Raw genomic sequence first — 15,880 nt, forward strand, 5'->3', positions numbered from 1 at the left:
TAGCGCAGCCAGTGTGTCAGCGCGTGCTGAGGCAGGCGGCTTGTGCTCGGCGCCCCCGCAGACCGCTGTCGCTGGCTGGTCAGTGGTCATCAAATCCAAAGGATCGTGGCCCAGACGTGGGAATTCCGCCAAGGCGCAGCATCGTCTCCTGACCAGCACCTGTTGCCCTTCTTCATCCTCCCTCAACCACCACAACCTCGCGACATACCGGCCTGCGACTCGCTTTACCGCACGTTTGCGACCCGACGACCGAATTTCTGTGGCCTCGGTGCCGCGGGACGGTGCACTGGAGCGGTGGAAACAGCACGACATTAGCCACGACTGTTGACGCAATCAATCGCCACGCCTCGTCCTCCCGACTCTTCCTCCCGACTCTTCGGACTGCCTCATCTGCCATCCCACGACGCAGACGTACACACAACTGATAACGAAGTGCGCATTGCGTCTCGTGCGCCGCCGAAGCCGAATCTGCGACCTCGCTGCCACGAGCACGTCGGCGCCCCATGACGACCTACTCGGCCATATCTGATGGAAACGCTTCTAACACGAGAAGTGCCGGCGTCATGTCTAGGTAAGACCCGGCTTTCAGTCGCCAGAGCCACCCGGCGCTGTCGCTCGCCATACTGACCCGATTTCCCTCGTAGAACTCGACTCCGCGGACACAAGGATGGCGGCCAGGGTGGCCAGGCCACCACCATGAGCAGTGTGGTCAATCTGCTGAATACGAGTGCGTCCCGAAATGCGCCCCCCCGCGAAGGCAGCGGCTTACTGACGGATCCCTACAGTTGTTGGCGCTGGCACGCTTGCCATGCCCTCGGTCATGTCCCATATGGGCATCATGCTCGGCGTTCTGATGATCGTCTGGTCTGGGTGCACCTCCGCCTTTGGCCTCTATCTCCAGTCGCGATGCGCCCGATATCTCGACCGCGGAACCGCCTCCTTCTTTGCCCTTTCGCAAATCACGTACCCCAATGCGGCCGTCCTATTCGATGCCGCAATTGCCATCAAATGCTTCGGCGTGGGCGTATCGTACATGATCATTATTGGCGATCTGATGCCAGGCGTCGTTCTTGGTTTCGCAGGCGCAGCGGCCGAGATCCCGTTTCTTGTCGACCGAAACTTTTGGATTACTGCATTCATGCTCCTCATTATTCCTCTGAGCTTCTTGCGAAGGCTTGATTCTCTCAAGTACACCAGTCTTGTGGCTCTTGTCTCAATTGGATACCTGATTGTCTTGGTCGTGTATCATTTCGCAGCCGATAAGCATGCCGACCCCCGCAGCATTCGAGTCATTCAATGGGGAGGGGCAGTTGAGATGTTCAGCGCCCTGCCAGTGGTTGTGTTTGCTTATACCTGCCACCAAAACGTGAGTTCTATTGAAATACCCTTTATTGACCCTAGCTAAACTGTCCCAGATGTTCTCAATCTTGAACGAACTCAAGGACAACTCGCCCTCCAGCATTATTGGTGTCATAGGGATAAGCATTGGTTCCGCTGCCTCCATTTATACCTTGGTAGCCATTACAGGTTACATTACATTCGGCAATGCCGTCGTTGGGAATATTGTCTCAATGTGTACGTCGTCTCTCCTTCGCTACCCGAGCGATGCTAATGTGTTACAGACCCTACTGGAGTTGCATCGACCATTGGCAAGGCGGCTATTGTCGTTCTGGTCACATTTTCGGTGCCGCTACAAGTTCACCCGTGTCGTGCTTCTCTGGACGCCGTCATGAAGTGGCGGCCTAACCGCTCGCAGGCGTCCATCGGACGAACAGCGTCGCCACTCTTGAATACAGCTGCTGCACCACGAGGTGACCACGCAGCGGGTTCCATGTCTGATCTTCGCTTTGCTGTGATTACCACTTTTATTCTGATACTGGCGTATTTCACCGCCTTATCGGTAACCAGCCTGGCTCGTGTGCTGGCCTTTGTTGGCGCTACTGGATCGACATCGATTAGTTTCATCCTTCCGGGACTTTTCTACTACAAGATCAGTGACCCCGACAGCAGCTTTCATCAGCGCTTAGTTAAGGAGGATGATGACATCGATGAGGATTCCTCGTCTGATATTGAGGAGTCCGCCGCTCTTGCTCAAAGCACCACAAGCATCCGCAGTGCCGCTAGCATGGCAAGCATCGCTAGCATGGCCAGCAACCTCAGCGCCCACAACACTTCAAACTCGTGGCGATGGCGGAAGAAGTGGCGCTGGGACCTGGAGCACATCCACCACGCTAATCTACGACGCCTATCACTGGCGCTTGCGATTTATGGAATGGTGGTGATGGCCGTGTGCTTGGTCCTCAATATTTTTTTCTCTGCCGCTCATTAGACTTACATTTTTCATGACGGCCGCATCGGAGAAGAGTATATGCATATTGGCTACGAGATGGTTCATGGTGGCATACGAGGAGTCCTGACAGCGAATTTGTAGTCGCTTTTCCAGATAGGGTTGGCGTTTAGTTAGACATTGGTTCTTGGATACACGTTTCAATATAAGTGTCTAATCATGACATCCAATTCTCGTTCATATAGTCCCTGTTTCTTGACAAACCGGACCTTGGCCTCCAGAGCAGAATTGTACAGTTGCTGAAGAGCGTGCCTCCACATGACATGATGTCAACAACCACAAATAGTATCTTGGGCCCGGTATCTTCTGGCCATCATATGCTGCTGGTTTCGCTCGAAACCCTCGCATGCATCATACCCAAGTCAACGCCTTGAAATGCTTTTGTACATATCATACACCTCGCGGCTTCCAAGCAATCGCCCGTCCCGTCCCGTTTATCGCACTTGCGCAAAGCTTGTCGTCAAGGTCTTAGTGCCCTGTTCCTTCTTGGGGCCAAACTCCTTCTTGGGCACGATTCCCACCATGGAGAGCAATCGCCACGCCGTGTCGGTCGGCTGAGCGCCCACACCGATCCAATACCGTGCTCGGAACGGGTCGAGCTGGATGTCCTTGTGGAGCTTGCCGGAGTTGTCGTACGGGTCGGCCTTGGGGATGGGATCGTATGTGCCGATGACCTCGAGGGGTCGAGAGTTGCGCGCCGTCCTGCGTGGGATGTCAGCATTCGTGGACCCGGTCGCCGAAGCGGGAGGGTGTACCGGGCGTGGGCGACGACAATATTGTAGAACGGATGGTTGCGGCGCCCGAAGCGGGCGAGACGGATCTTGACGACCATGGCGGCAATTGGCGAGAGATTGACGATTTCTTGCAATTGACGACCGCGGTAAGGTCACCGTCGAAGCTGTGGCATGGCGATGGTGGATAATTTCAACTCGGGAGCGGAGCTTGGGTTTTGCCGCCCCAGCCAATAACAGCGCTTGGATGGGGCCACCCTCCTTCCCCCAAACGCTGGATGAATCGGGAGGCGCTGCGGTGCTCCGAGGAGATCAGTTCACGGCGTCGAACTAACGACGACGTCAACTCTTCTTTCTTCCTGCATCACTTGCATCATCACTTACATAACCGGCCCTGCGTCTGAAAATTGGTACCAATTTTTAACGATTTTCGCACAACCTCAAGCGTCATTTCACGATGGCGATCAAGGTATGCGTCTACGGAGTACCTACTACACGAATGATTCCGCGTTCCTCGTATGTTCTGCACGAGCTGACTGACACCCATGTTTAGACACTTGGAGCTAAGGCAGCAGCCGCTCTAGACCAAGAGCTCATGAGCTCCGGGGCCTTTTCCATTGACCAGCTGATGGAACTAGCGGGTCTGTCTGTCTCACAGGCAGGTCAGTCACATACTTACATTTGACGTCCGTCCTTGGCAACCTCCCTGGACGGGCGTTATTTTGGGACACGACTGATCAACGGGGCAATTAGTGTTTCGTTTTCAACCCCCGAGCCAGGGTCAACGGGTCCTCGTCGCATGCGGTCCAGGGAACAACGGTAAGATCAGCGGGCCTAGACGGATGCCGCGTATCTTCACACCCTTTGCTCACTAAATCTCCGATAGGAGGTGATGGACTGGTGGCCGCTCGCCACCTCCGTCACTATGGATACCATCCAACCGTGTTCTACCCAAAGCGAAGCAGGAATGACCTCTACCAGGCAAGCCTTATCCCGTTTTCTTGTGTCATTCACCGTCTTCACACGACCGGGCTCGGCCGCACCGTTGGAAGTCTAAACTGCGCGTGAGCTCCGGATAGTCCAGTGGATGTATTGTTTCTAGGGATTTGTTTCTCGTCGTGTGTTCCTGTTATCCCTCGGAGGTGTCGATGGTAGAAGCGGCATTCCCGGACCCTACTGCCTTGCCTTCACTCTTCATCCAACAACCCCTCCCCTGTATCCCATATCTATCCAAAGAGAATGGCTGCTGATCGTGTGCTTAGCGCCTCGCAAAACAATTGGAAGACCTCGACGTTCCATTCGTCGAAGATTTTTTGTCAGCCATGAGCTCAACAGATCAAATCGTGGATGCCATTTTCGGTTCGTGTATCGGTCCCTTCGAAGGGCAAGACTTTGACACCCCAGCCTAGGATTTAGCTTTTCGGGTGAGGTTCGCGAGCCGTTCCCTGCCGTGATCCGAGCTCTTCAGGAAACAAAGCTGCCGGTGATGTCTGTGGATGCGCCCTCGTCCTGGGATATCGAAAATGGTCCCCCACAATCAGGTCTCGGGAGTTCCTTCATGCCTACAGCACTTGTTAGCCTTACGGCCCCTAAGCCGTTGGTAAAGCACTTCAAGGGGCGTCATTTTGTCGGTGGACGGTACATACCCCTGATGGCCTCTCCTGCCGACTGTGGCTAACTCCTAACATAGCTTCGTTTCCCCTTCCATCGCTAAGAAGTACAACTTCGAGGTTCCCGAGTATGAAGGCATCGACCAAGTTGTCGAGGTTGGGTTGACTGGGCGAAAACTTTGAGGCCTAAACAGGAATGTCGGGGAATCGAGGTTCGGTCGTGCCGCTCCTTGGGACTTCTTGTCGTGTGTTTTCCTTCGGTCCTTCGGATGATATTACATGACTCGACAACCTCCTCTCAAACTGTTGGGGCAGACAGGACTAGGGCATTGTCCTTCCCGCATGCTCTCACGAACAAACAGCATCCCCCGTGGACAAACGAGCTGCGGAGGATGGAACTCGTGACAGAACTCAACATAGACGAGATATTCTTTCCTGCAGACCTGGCATTCGGCCGTATGCTGCTTGCACATTTATCGTGAGCTCGCGTGTTCTTCAACAAGCCCCTTGCAGACTGAGACTTGGTGACGGTTGATGTAGGAACTGATTCCTGCACGAACGACATGAACGATTGCGACCCGCTCCAACCGACCGAAAAAAAGAAGAAGAAGAAGAAGAAGAAGAAAAAGAAAGATCAATAGCCAGGGTCTGGCACACTCGACGGTTTTAGCTGTGCCTGTGGTTGCAACTTGTAAGTCGAGATGGTCGGATATGGCTAATATAAAGGCTGTGGCGCTGTCTGTGTCCTATGTCCTGTATGGGCAACAGGGCCGATGGGTTGCCACCTCAGACAAGGGCCCCAGCTGGAGCTTAATCGTGTCCAAGGCCAAGGACGTGCGGACACTTCCCCCCCAATACCAGTATGTCAAGCTAGGCGGCGGCCTCGTGGCGAAAGAGAAACATGGCGACAGCGGATGACACCACCACACCAGCGGAGCAAAGGCATGCGACGGCGAGCCATTTTGAATAAAGAATAAAATCCTGTGCGTCCGCAGGTAGCTATGCTGGTCGAACACTGTCTGATCTAATTCGGGTCAGGAGTCCATGAGCCGGAGCTTTTGCTCCTTGACCCGCCTGATAGGCGGGGGCGGCACTGCGGCGCTTACAAAAGAAAGCGAATGCCAATGGATCCGCTTTTCTCAGTATTCCGAGGGTCCAGCTTGATCCCTCCCATCTCGCACGCTTAGGGCTGTCCGCAGCGGCTTGCATACGATGGCTGATCGGGGGTTGGCAACTTGAGATTCTTGGAATCTCCTCGAACCGACCGAGGAGAGAGAGCCTGAGTCAGGGTGTGCGGTGAGTGGGGAGGGGGTGTGATGATACGCCATCTAACCTCTAGTGCTGGCAGAGGTGCATGATTTTCTCCATTCGTTTGCCTTCTTGGTCCGTACGGCCCCTCAGACGGGCGCCGTTAGCGCAGCGAAACACGTCCCTCAATACGGAGACTGGACGGCCTGTCTCTGGGGGACTCGTTGAGCGCAACGGCCCGGATACTAACAACCCGGGGGGCTGGAGCGATTTGCCGCCAAGGTTCTCAGCATCATCTGGAACCCCTCGATCTTTGTAATTCCTTGTCCACTGATCGCCAGGACTGGGAGCTTACACTTTATCACCCGAAGCTAACGTCGGGACCGGGATGCTTGTTTGATGTCCGGTTTGCGAGGTGCGTCCAGGATGATGCATACGCATTCGAGATTGAATCAAGCTTCTGCAATTTCAATGGACAATCTTCACCATCTTAAGCGCTGACGACGTGACTGGCAGCAGGCCCCAGCGAAAGTTTGCGGAGCCTCAGGTGCCTCACTCCCGGTAGATGCAACCGGGTGCTGAACCCTGACGGTCTCGACCCGAGTGGGCCCCCACATTCCTTCGATGGCGATGTCTGTGCCAGCTGAGAAAATTCCTTGACGATCGGGAGGGCATTCGCAAACCGCCGATTGATACGCATTCCCCCAGGGAGGTTAAGTGTCAGCCCTTGTTTAGCGGCCACTAGCCCTGACAGCTACGTGGGTGGGCCGTGGTGTGGCGCTGACGGCGCCTCCAGACTTGGCTTTCAAGGGTTCTGTCGTAAGACAAAGAGTTCTGAATTGTCACCACGAAGCCACTACGTCTAAGGCTGGATGGTTCTAGTGGTTCTCAAGACCACCGAGGACCCCCACAATCGAATTCGATGCTGTGTATCCACACCGAAAGATTCCCGTGAGGCGTATTCCTTCTCGGCGTGTTGCATGTGAAATCAAGTATGACGGCCTTGTAAATGAGCCGTTGACTGCAGTGAGCCTTACTGATTACGGGGAGATGTGGCACTGCGCAATTGTTAAAAATGTGATTCATCATATGCCGAAGGATTCAACCATTATATAAGATGACCGAGAAGTGATCGGCGCAAGCTGTGGCTTGAATCCATCCTTGCTTCAGTCTGAGCTTTCCGCACTTCTCTCAATGGTCTCAATATTCGACCCTCTTCGACGCAACGCACGCATCTGAACATGGGTGTCTCGAAACAACATTTGAGGACACGGTAGGTGTGGACCAGCGGGGCAGGACGCACCCTACAAGCGCATTGTGCACCCGCAAGTCCGCGAGCGGTGTGGGAGAAATGTCCCGCTCCAATGCCAGGCACCATTCAACGGGGGCGGAGAGGCTTGTCCGGGGTGGACCCGCGAGAAACAATAATCCAGCCTGATATTGAGGGTCCACTGGCCCAGCTTTCACCCGGTGCTTCGGGCTAGCTGGATGATTTCCAGGGTCCTCCAGTATACGCCTAGCTGATGGCGGAGGGTTTACTCCTCCATCTCTGGAGGGTCCTCCGCGCTGGCTCCGGCCGTTGCTGTAGGACCCGACAAGCTGGGTCCCCGCCCGGACCGGGTGGGTTGAGGTGGGGTCAATATGATCGACAAGTTGACAAGCCTCATTGACGTCATCCGACTACCCCATCTCGAACTCTGTCGAATTGTGTCCAAGCTCGAGAAGATTCCATGCGTGCTCATGCAACTGCAAGCACCGCAACAAGGATCCTGCGTCAAGAATTGACATTCACGTCACTTTGACACTGCCTTGGTCACGTTGTTCAGCTCAGGCGCCTGTCTTCAGGGTCCAAAAGTTCAATCCGTGCCACATTTGTATTCCCAATCCAATGCCGGGATGCATCGGTGCCATGGTAATGCAGGTTTATTGCCGCTAAGAAAGACCCCGGTGGCGCTCGGGATAGGATTTTAAAGAGGATTCGAGAATGCCTTGCGTACTCGGTCTCGGTTCTTGGGCAGCGATGGAACCCCTTCATCGGATCCCGGCGATTTCCCGCTGCTCGCCATCGATGCGATCTTTTGCCGGCAGTTTCCACTCTCGGTTCCGAGGGAGCGACCACAATCCGTACATCACCCCTGCCACTGCTGGTGATTGAGGGGCCGGACAGGGGATCTCAATTTTGTGGTGCGCAACGACGCTTATTTTTCCCTTTTCCTCTTCGCTCGCAGTACAGTCCCCCAATGAACCATAACTAATCTCCTGGTAGACTTGGCCACACAATTGTATTCTGAAGTGAGTTTTACACAATCTGCTTTGTTCTAAGCAACATGGCCACAGACTGTGCACTTCGTTATATAGAGTTGGCACTTGATGTTGTGCACAAGGTTCTTCTCGTGATATCATTTCTGTGCACGTTGAATCATAAATTCCTCGCAAAGTATTTTGCAGGCATCTCTCAAGCCCTTTTATGGATGTATTTAAGCATAGTCCCGGGGCTCAGGCCCTTTTTAGCGATGATGAGTTATTGTTCTTGGAGTCTTCTTTGGCAACGGGGTTGGTCTCGTTCAGATATTCCGCATCGAACTCACCATTAGGGAACGCAGATAACCCAGAATGTACTGCTTATATGTTTTTATAGTAGGTAAGGCTCTTAGACACTCCCCTAGAGTATTACTATTCGCATTTGTAACTACATGCTCGACCCTACACAGTACCGATACGTATCTCTTATAACGTCTAGTAAAATAAAGCAGTTTAGGAAATAAAGTTTAAAGGATGGATTAGTATTTATCCCATGTAATAATAACCATTCGTTTTCTCTATTCAATCTAGAGGGGAGATGTATACTTCATCCAGCAATATGCCCTCCTACTGCACATATCCCTTAAATATGTCAGTCTCCAGTACGTTCACTGCAGGAATATCCCGGAAGTTGGATAAGAAAACAGGAGACATACTCTTGTACTCACCTACAACAGGCAGCAGCAAAAGTTCCATCGATTATTAGTACCAAGAAGATCTACATCGAATAGCCCAGAACCACACCTTGACTGCTCTTGCCACAGATTCCTCTGCGTCAATGGCTCCCAGTCGGGATTTTGTGGAGTAGGTGCAAACTGGAGGCTTGCTACACTTAAAGGGATGTACATTAGTTTAGCTTCGGCTTTAGTGAAACAAACAGGTTATGATTGCGCACGAATAGGAATGTTTCCGCGTTCGAATAGCAATACTCTTCTCTTATCAACCGTGAGATTGCAGTGAATAACGATGCATCCAAATATCGCTTACACGGTGACTAGCCACAGCAGCCAAACAAAACCCATCGTATAAGATACGGGATCTTCCTGTCCGACAGTCCCTGATTGCCACTGATCGGTTGGCCGTGATTTGTCCGTAGTTGGCGTGCACTTAACGGTGCGCATGCACATCGCGCTCTGCCGCTCTATCGCAAACACGACTGCAAGCTACAACCTCACAAATACCATTTTGTACCGCTGAAACCACTGTTGATATTGTCACTGTATTTGTATTCTCTTTTGGCTTCTTTTCGTAGTAGTCCACACAAAAGCATAGTGCTCGGGTCGTTACCAACAGCTTTGACCGAACAGTCTGGACACAATCTGTACACAGTCTGTTTTGCATAACTGAAAACTTTTAAAAGTCATTCCTCTCTCAAGCAAACGCTTCAATGTCTGGGCTTTGAATTGGAAAAGGCTTGTGCACTTATAACTTTTGTTGGGGAATTTTGACGATATATCTCAGCATCGTTTGACGAATGGGCAACTCGGTGCCGTGGGGCTCTCTTCAGTTCGATAAGCTCTTAAAGAATTCCCCAAATGGCACTCTACATGTCTCAGACTTTACCACAATTGAAGGAATCTACAGTCTTCACCAATTGCCACGTTTTTGAAGAGATGATGTTGCCGATAAGAATCATAATGCCTAGTTTTGAGCCGCTCATTCACAATAAGCCTAGCTTAAGGCACAGTGGCAGAGTGGTCTAATGCGTATGACTAGAAATCATATCTCCTCGGAGGCGTCTGTTCGAATCAGGCCTGTGTCGGCTAAAGTTTCTTTTTGTCATTTGTCAATAGCCTCAAAACATTATTTTTGTTCTTTGCATGTTTTATTTTGCTTGGCGTCGACCTGGACCCATTAAGAATGCATACATGAACGTATTCCGGGGTAATTTGGCGCTAATCGATGGCGACTTTGACGCTTGCAATTTCTTCCGGAAGTTCGGCATGTCTAGTCAACATCATCCACAAGTAGCGGCTGACATGAGTTCGCATTCTACGTTGTTACGGCGCAGATGCAGCGACTGTGCAGCATGAAACCAACCCCTTTGAGAAAAAAAAAAAGAGCATAGGGAAGTAGGCTACTTCATTCTACCCGGTATCAATATAGTGGCGAATTCTCTTCCCTCGTGGTGCACCTTCGCGATTGTTACCGACTGAGCAGCATTCCATAAATCACCTGATGTGGTGCAAGGTTCCACCCGACAGCTTATTTGAACCGTGAGCCGTTGAAGCGGTCAAAGATATTTCCCATTCCAAGGTCGCTCGAGCTGCTTCCCGTTGTCTCACGTGCCGTGCACCTCAATTGGACGTTTGGGCCATGAATCGCACGTCGCGGATAGAGCAGCCGTACGAGGGAGACGGCTACAACCAGAACCCCAGCCCGCTCTCCAATGGCGTGACAGCCAACGAGGACCTCAATGGCGCCGCCAATGCCCGAGAATTGGAGAGAGTCCGTCAAAGTCGGTCAATTGGTAATGCGCCTCCAAGTGCGCCTGATAAGCCCAGTTCGGATCCAGACGTCCGCCATGCAGGGACGACTCCCGCGCTGGCCAATGAAGTCGCCGTTGGCCAGCACTCGGGAGAGGATGCGGCATTGAACTCAACCGCACCTCTCCCCTTTCGCTCGCCATCTCATGCGTCTCGCCGTGGATCCTCCAACGACGGCGGAGATGGCTCAAATCCCATTCGACGCTTGAAGAATGCAATCCTCAAGTTTGGCTCTTTCATCGGGCCAGGGTTCATGATCTCCGTTGCATACAGTAAGCCGCCATTCATTCCTTGGCACAACCCCACAGACGAACTAATGCACTGTTTGCGAAGTCGATCCCGGGAACTACTCTACCGACGTCGCCGCTGGAGCAACCTACCGCTTCAAGCTGTTGTTCGTCGTTCTTCTCGCCAATTTATTTGCTATCTTCCTTCAGAGTCTTTGCATCAAACTTGGCACAGTCACTGGTCTCAATCTCGCCGAGTCCTGTCGAGCGTATCTCCCGCGGTGGCTGAACTTGGTCCTCTACTTCTTCGCAGAGATCGCCATCATCGCAACAGACATTGCAGAAGTATGTCCATCCAGGATCTCGCGTCTTCGTCGCGCTGTGCCATGCCCTGAAAAAATGAACCGTCGAGCGCTTACAATTCATTTAGGTCATCGGCTTTGCTATAGGCCTGAATCTACTTGCCCCCGCCATACCCTTGGTGGCCGGGTGCGCCCTTTCGATTCTTGATGTGATGATCATCCTCTTCTTCTACCAGCCCCACGGATCTATGAGAGGACTAAGAGTCTTTGAGTTCTTTATTGTCTGTTTGGTACTCGCTGTTGTAGTTTGCTTTTGCTTCCAATTATCCTTGATCAAGGGCACGCACGTCGGAGATGTCTTCAGAGGATATTTGCCATCTAGTGCGATCATTGAGCAAAAAGGGTGAGTTCTTCTTACTTTTTTAGACTCTGAGTTTGTGGTATCTGACGAGATGAAGCCTCTACCAAGCATGCGGCATTCTTGGCGCAACAGTCATGCCGCACAGCCTATACCTTGGCTCGGGAATCGTCCAACCTCGCCTCCGAGCCTACGACGAAAAGCATGGCCTTTTGCCTCCCCAGTTACAGGAGTCTTCAATCAGTGATGGCATCGACAAGGGCTTTTATACCCCGTCCCTGAGAGCCATAAGATACTCGATCAAGGTCGCAACAGCGGAGCTTGCCGTCGCCCTCTTCACTTTTGCGCTGTTTGTCAATTCGGCTATTCTTATCGTCTCTGGAGCCTCGTTGTACAATGACCCTGACGCACCTGATGCCGATATCTTCAGTATCCACCGCCTGCTCTCTAAATCTATATCTCCAGCAGCCGGGACAGTCTTTGCTCTCGCATTGCTTCTCTCTGGCGTCTCGGCCGGCGTCGTGTGCACTATTGCTGGACAGATGGTCAGCGAAGGAGCCTTGGATTGGAGAATGCGACCCTGGCTTCGCCGACTCGTGACGAGAAGCATCAGCATCACGCCTAGCATCATCATCGCCGGAGCGGTGGGCCGAACTGGCTTGAGCCAGGCACTGAATGCATCCCAGGTCGTCCTCAGCGTCGTCCTGCCATTTGTCACGGCTCCCTTGATTTACTTCACGTGTCGCAAAAAATACATGACAGTTCAAGCTGGCGGCGCCGGGTTCAACACCACTCTTGTCGGAGAGAACACCGCAGTCCGGCGCAACTCGGGGTCCACGGAGCCAGGGAGAGCCAGCGATGGAAGTGTGAAGATGGCCAACTCTTGGTATACCGCTGTCTTTGCGGTGTTAGTCTGGGTCATCATTGCAGGAATGAATATAGCCAATCTGGTTCTCTTAGGAAAGGGTCAGTAAACGGAAAGACAATATTCTGCCCGGTGTCGAGCCATTTTCGTCCTGCGCTGCAGGTTCTGAGATCCGATGTTCTCGCAGTTTGGGGGTGGTTTCCCCCGCTATATGGAACCTGTAAGCTGCGTGCCTGGACTTGGTTCCATTTTCCCGGTTGCTGAGGTACATCTACGTCAAGCGTGGGGCAATTGTATTGGGAGACAGCATACATGTTGGCAACGGCTAAGGTGTGCTGATTTGAGGCAATACCTCTATGAGCTTTTAATGCAATAATTCAGTAAATTGTTAATGACACTTTGAAGATCTGGTGTTGTTGATCGACACTTTTTATTCCTGGTAGAGGCACCGGTTTGTGAAGGAGGCCTCCTGTGGAAACCCAAGGCAATAGACGGTCAGCCCTGTCATTTCTGGTCGACTTTACCCTTGGCAGCGTTTGTTCAGTCAGGTGATAAGGAAAAAAAACCCTTTACGTTATATCATAATTCCCATCCGCTTTTGAGTAAGATCTGCGAGCAACACCCCTGACACACAATAGGGCGAGATGGGTGTACTTTCGGCACCACCGTGGTAGCCTCATCTATTTTCAGAATCGAAGGCATGCATCCGCTGTCGCGCACCACGTGGCCATCGTCGGCTACCTCGATTTTCCAGAATTAAGAGTGTCCTACTCTCTCACGTTTCTTATCAATCTCTAGCCGATGCCAGATCAACCTGCTTGCTGTACGCAGGGGTGTCCCCTCCAACTGACAGCCGAATGCAACATGATTCTAGACCGTGGCCAATGGTCTAGCGCCAGTGATCCACCCGTGACAACTTCCGTACCACGTAGTACTCGAAAGATCAGACCACTTTTTGAATTCCTGTCCTCGGACCGAGCGGCATGTGAGAACGCGGACTTTTCCGGTACCGGAGAAAATACCGAGTTCTGCTGTGAAACCTTCTTTTTTTCCTATTGCATTTTCTCCATGTAACCTCAATTGCGCCTAATCTCGTTTTCCCACCTCCCGTCCTCCCTTTCACCTACTCTGTGCAGCTGACATTCGAATTCATTCCGTTTATCTTCTATCTGGGTGACCTGTCCCCGGCGGCCCGCACCAAATTGACTTGACGTCAGTGAGCAGTAAGCAGTGAGCCCTTGAGGCAGTTTTCACAAGCCAACACGCGACCAGGCATCCAACGGTCAGCATCGCGGGTTTTCCAGTCACCCAGACATCCAGGCATCATGATTGTCACCCGGGCCATTTCCGTGACCAACTTCGTGGTAGCCAGCTCCGCGCTGTGTTTCCAGGTCTTCGTGCTGTACCCGTGGCACAAAGAGCTGGACGCCGGATTCGAGGACCTGAAGAAGGAGCACATGAAGGTCCTGGATGCCGTGGGAACCAAACTGAGCGACCAAGAGCGGTCGAAGTTCTCTGCAAAGCTCGATGACCTCAAGCGACAGAGCTCAAGCCGGTGGTGGTGGTCCTAAGCATCGCCATCAAATGTTTTGACGGTTCCCTTGGTCCGACAAATGACCTCGACATGGTTCGCTTCCCTCTTCAACAAGAGTACAATATCCATCCGAAATGAAGTAAGCTAATGGTAGGCTCGCGATTCTTCAGGCAACCTAACACGGGAAGCGATGCCCGAGCAGCATGGACAGTCGTGCTACTAGCACATGAGATATGCCGCATTTCGCCCACGGCCGTCCAGAAGGGCCGTCATGTCTAACACCTTGTACTATTCTCGTTCAATGATGTTCTGTGCGACTAAGATAATAACATGGAAATTATATACCTCATGGAAAGTTCATTTGTCTCTGCATAACAATATTTCGGTGACCCTGATTTTGAGCAACCCAACCCGTCCAAAGTGAGGCAGCTCACTGATTTCCTCATTTGAGAGACCAAGGCATCTTCAAGCAGGCCTACAGTGATCCGTGACTTTTAAGCATGAAAGGAATCGTATCCATATCTATCTAAGTTCCAGAAGGCTTGTGTCAACAACTTTTTTTACACCAGATCACAACCACAACGCAACCTTACGTGCGAGAAGTAATAGAGCTCAACCCGCAAGATACTGGCTCTGTTGGGATTATAGGATGTCATGGCTACACAAAGTTAAGTGTGACCGTGTTGTTCTGACACCTATTCAACAAAAAATCCCTTTAATCCCAAACCGATGACTCCCCATACAGAAGCCCCGACTGTGAAGATGACCATTCTGATTATGTTAGATATATGTAATTTCGGCTAGCTTACCATATCTACTTACTCCAAACCCCTCTTCGCTTTCCAGGCAAGATAGATGTCTGCCCCGCAGATGATCATGGTGCTTAAAATCACGGTACCCATCTCTTCATGCTTGTCGGCCTCATGCAGTGCGAACAGGGCAGCGGCGACGGCGAAATCTCGAGAGCCGAGGATGACTGCGATACCCGTATTGTCGGCCTTACCACTGGGCTCGGTTGGTGATGATACTCCGAATATTTGTGCTGATCGAGCTGGTTGGAAAATGCCGACTAGACCGAGTGTGACCCACGTTACGGCTACTCCAAGTCCAAGTGAGCTCCAGGTAGATGAAGATGCCGAGGCCATATTGTGGTGATTCTATGGACCGAAATAAATATCTTCGTCAACCGTCATATGGCCTGATTCATGTGGAGGAGAACAGAGTCTCGAATGAAGCTGAGTTGGTTTAGAGTTGAGGTTATTTCTCGGATCGAGGATGACCCGACCTAAGTTGCGCCGATGATAGCCACCCCACTTTGCGATTCCATTTCTACCCTGAACAATGACTTGAAGTATTTCCAAATTGGTAATATCAAGTTCCGTGTTGATTAGGAATGTTTTCCTTGTCTTCAGTTTTTTTGTCATGATTTTGATACCCCAATTTGAGCACCCAAAACTACCACTGATCCATGCGGCACTTGTTAGACCCAGACCTAAAATTATATTCACGGAGCCGAATGTTGATTCTTCTTTGATGGGTCATTTGCAGATAAAAACGACCGCACTGGATCGAAATACGGACTGACGTCAGGGAATAAACCCGGAGAGCCTGATTTAGAATACCCAGCTCACCAGAGCTCGTAGAATCATGGAGAAAAGAATGTAGGGCGAGACCCGTAAAATCAGATTCCCTGAAGGAGTAGCATGTTGCGGCTTGAGGTGTTGCCGCTCATGTGACGTGGTAGTGTCTCCTTTTAAGTCTTGAGTCTTATCTCTAAACGTCGAGGATATCTTTACTGTCTGCTCTTCATATTTGTTGTGCAATTTCGTCCGTAAACAGACTTAGAGCACTACAAATATTCAAAGGGCCAG

The 15,880-nt window shown here is 51.6% G+C and overlaps 7 protein-coding genes and 1 non-coding gene across 8 annotated transcripts; 6 read left to right on the plus strand and 2 right to left on the minus strand.

Moving 5' to 3' along the window:
- Positions 1-503: 503 nt before the first annotated feature.
- BGZ61DRAFT_348245 (putative amino acid transporter) lies at positions 504-2,329 on the plus strand (the record flags this gene model as incomplete). The annotated part of the gene is made up of 5 exons (XM_046240044.1): positions 504-565; positions 645-727; positions 786-1,366; positions 1,416-1,575; positions 1,623-2,329. 5 exons carry the CDS (start codon positions 504-506, stop codon positions 2,327-2,329), a joined length of 1,593 nt encoding a protein of 530 aa, XP_046106845.1.
- Positions 2,330-2,498: 169 nt separating this feature from the next.
- Positions 2,499-3,388, minus strand: BGZ61DRAFT_447801 (ribosomal protein S16 domain-containing protein). Its single transcript, XM_046245403.1, has 2 exons — positions 3,103-3,388; positions 2,499-3,049 (listed from the first exon to the last, which is right to left on the minus strand). Exons 1-2 carry the CDS (start codon positions 3,177-3,179, stop codon positions 2,782-2,784), a joined length of 345 nt encoding a protein of 114 aa, XP_046106846.1. The 5' UTR covers positions 3,180-3,388; the 3' UTR covers positions 2,499-2,781.
- Positions 3,389-3,535: 147 nt separating this feature from the next.
- BGZ61DRAFT_492415 (NAD(P)H-hydrate epimerase) lies at positions 3,536-4,871 on the plus strand (the record flags this gene model as incomplete). The annotated part of the gene is made up of 7 exons (XM_046250547.1): positions 3,536-3,547; positions 3,632-3,740; positions 3,832-3,897; positions 3,965-4,059; positions 4,341-4,437; positions 4,488-4,716; positions 4,769-4,871. 7 exons carry the CDS (start codon positions 3,536-3,538, stop codon positions 4,869-4,871), a joined length of 711 nt encoding a protein of 236 aa, XP_046106847.1.
- Positions 4,872-8,076: 3,205 nt separating this feature from the next.
- Positions 8,077-8,687, plus strand: BGZ61DRAFT_198262 (uncharacterized protein). Its single transcript, XM_046237879.1, has 2 exons — positions 8,077-8,120; positions 8,203-8,687. Exon 2 carries the CDS (start codon positions 8,264-8,266, stop codon positions 8,528-8,530), a length of 267 nt encoding a protein of 88 aa, XP_046106848.1. The 5' UTR covers positions 8,077-8,120; positions 8,203-8,263; the 3' UTR covers positions 8,531-8,687.
- Positions 8,688-9,917: 1,230 nt separating this feature from the next.
- Positions 9,918-9,999, plus strand: BGZ61DRAFT_t89. The gene has a single exon. It is a non-coding gene; the product is annotated as a tRNA-Ser (tRNA).
- Positions 10,000-10,407: 408 nt separating this feature from the next.
- On the plus strand, positions 10,408-12,872 carry BGZ61DRAFT_447814 (manganese transporter pdt1). Its single transcript, XM_046245404.1, has 5 exons — positions 10,408-10,995; positions 11,057-11,295; positions 11,381-11,655; positions 11,711-12,682; positions 12,788-12,872. Exons 1-4 carry the CDS (start codon positions 10,554-10,556, stop codon positions 12,582-12,584), a joined length of 1,830 nt encoding a protein of 609 aa, XP_046106849.1. The 5' UTR covers positions 10,408-10,553; the 3' UTR covers positions 12,585-12,682; positions 12,788-12,872.
- A 636-nt stretch (positions 12,873-13,508) lies between these two features.
- Positions 13,509-14,358, plus strand: BGZ61DRAFT_447818 (uncharacterized protein). The gene is made up of 2 exons (XM_046245405.1): positions 13,509-14,102; positions 14,180-14,358. Exon 1 carries the CDS (start codon positions 13,801-13,803, stop codon positions 14,044-14,046), a length of 246 nt encoding a protein of 81 aa, XP_046106850.1. The 5' UTR covers positions 13,509-13,800; the 3' UTR covers positions 14,047-14,102; positions 14,180-14,358.
- Positions 14,359-14,704: 346 nt separating this feature from the next.
- On the minus strand, positions 14,705-15,154 carry BGZ61DRAFT_530487 (uncharacterized protein; the record flags this gene model as incomplete). The annotated part of the gene is made up of 2 exons (XM_046253564.1): positions 14,705-14,780; positions 14,832-15,154. The coding sequence occupies 2 exons, from the start codon at positions 15,152-15,154 to the stop codon at positions 14,705-14,707; spliced, it is 399 nt and encodes a 132-aa protein (XP_046106851.1).
- Between the last annotated feature and the right edge of the window lie 726 nt (positions 15,155-15,880).

The sequence above is a fragment of the Ilyonectria robusta genome, assembly GCF_021365365.1.
Source record: "Ilyonectria robusta strain PMI_751 chromosome Unknown BGZ61scaffold_6, whole genome shotgun sequence".
NCBI lineage: Eukaryota > Fungi > Ascomycota > Sordariomycetes > Hypocreales > Nectriaceae > Ilyonectria > Ilyonectria robusta.

Bases quoted from the DNA above. Each gene is read 5' to 3' on its own strand.
- BGZ61DRAFT_447818 (XM_046245405.1), top strand. From the start codon at position 13,801: ATGATTGTCACCCGGGCCATTTCCGTGACCAACTTCGTGGTAGCCAGC.
- BGZ61DRAFT_447801 (XM_046245403.1), bottom strand. From the start codon at position 3,179: ATGGTCGTCAAGATCCGTCTCGCCCGCTTCGGGCGCCGCAACCATCCG. The intron at 3,050-3,102 runs GTACACCCTCCC...CATCCCACGCAG, and splicing joins ATTGTCGTCGCCCACGCCCG to GACGGCGCGCAACTCTCGAC.
- BGZ61DRAFT_198262 (XM_046237879.1), top strand. From the start codon at position 8,264: ATGGCCACAGACTGTGCACTTCGTTATATAGAGTTGGCACTTGATGTT.
- BGZ61DRAFT_447814 (XM_046245404.1), top strand. From the start codon at position 10,554: ATGAATCGCACGTCGCGGATAGAGCAGCCGTACGAGGGAGACGGCTAC. The intron at 10,996-11,056 runs GTAAGCCGCCAT...CTGTTTGCGAAG, and splicing joins CATGATCTCCGTTGCATACA to TCGATCCCGGGAACTACTCT. The intron at 11,656-11,710 runs GTGAGTTCTTCT...GACGAGATGAAG, and splicing joins GCGATCATTGAGCAAAAAGG to CCTCTACCAAGCATGCGGCA.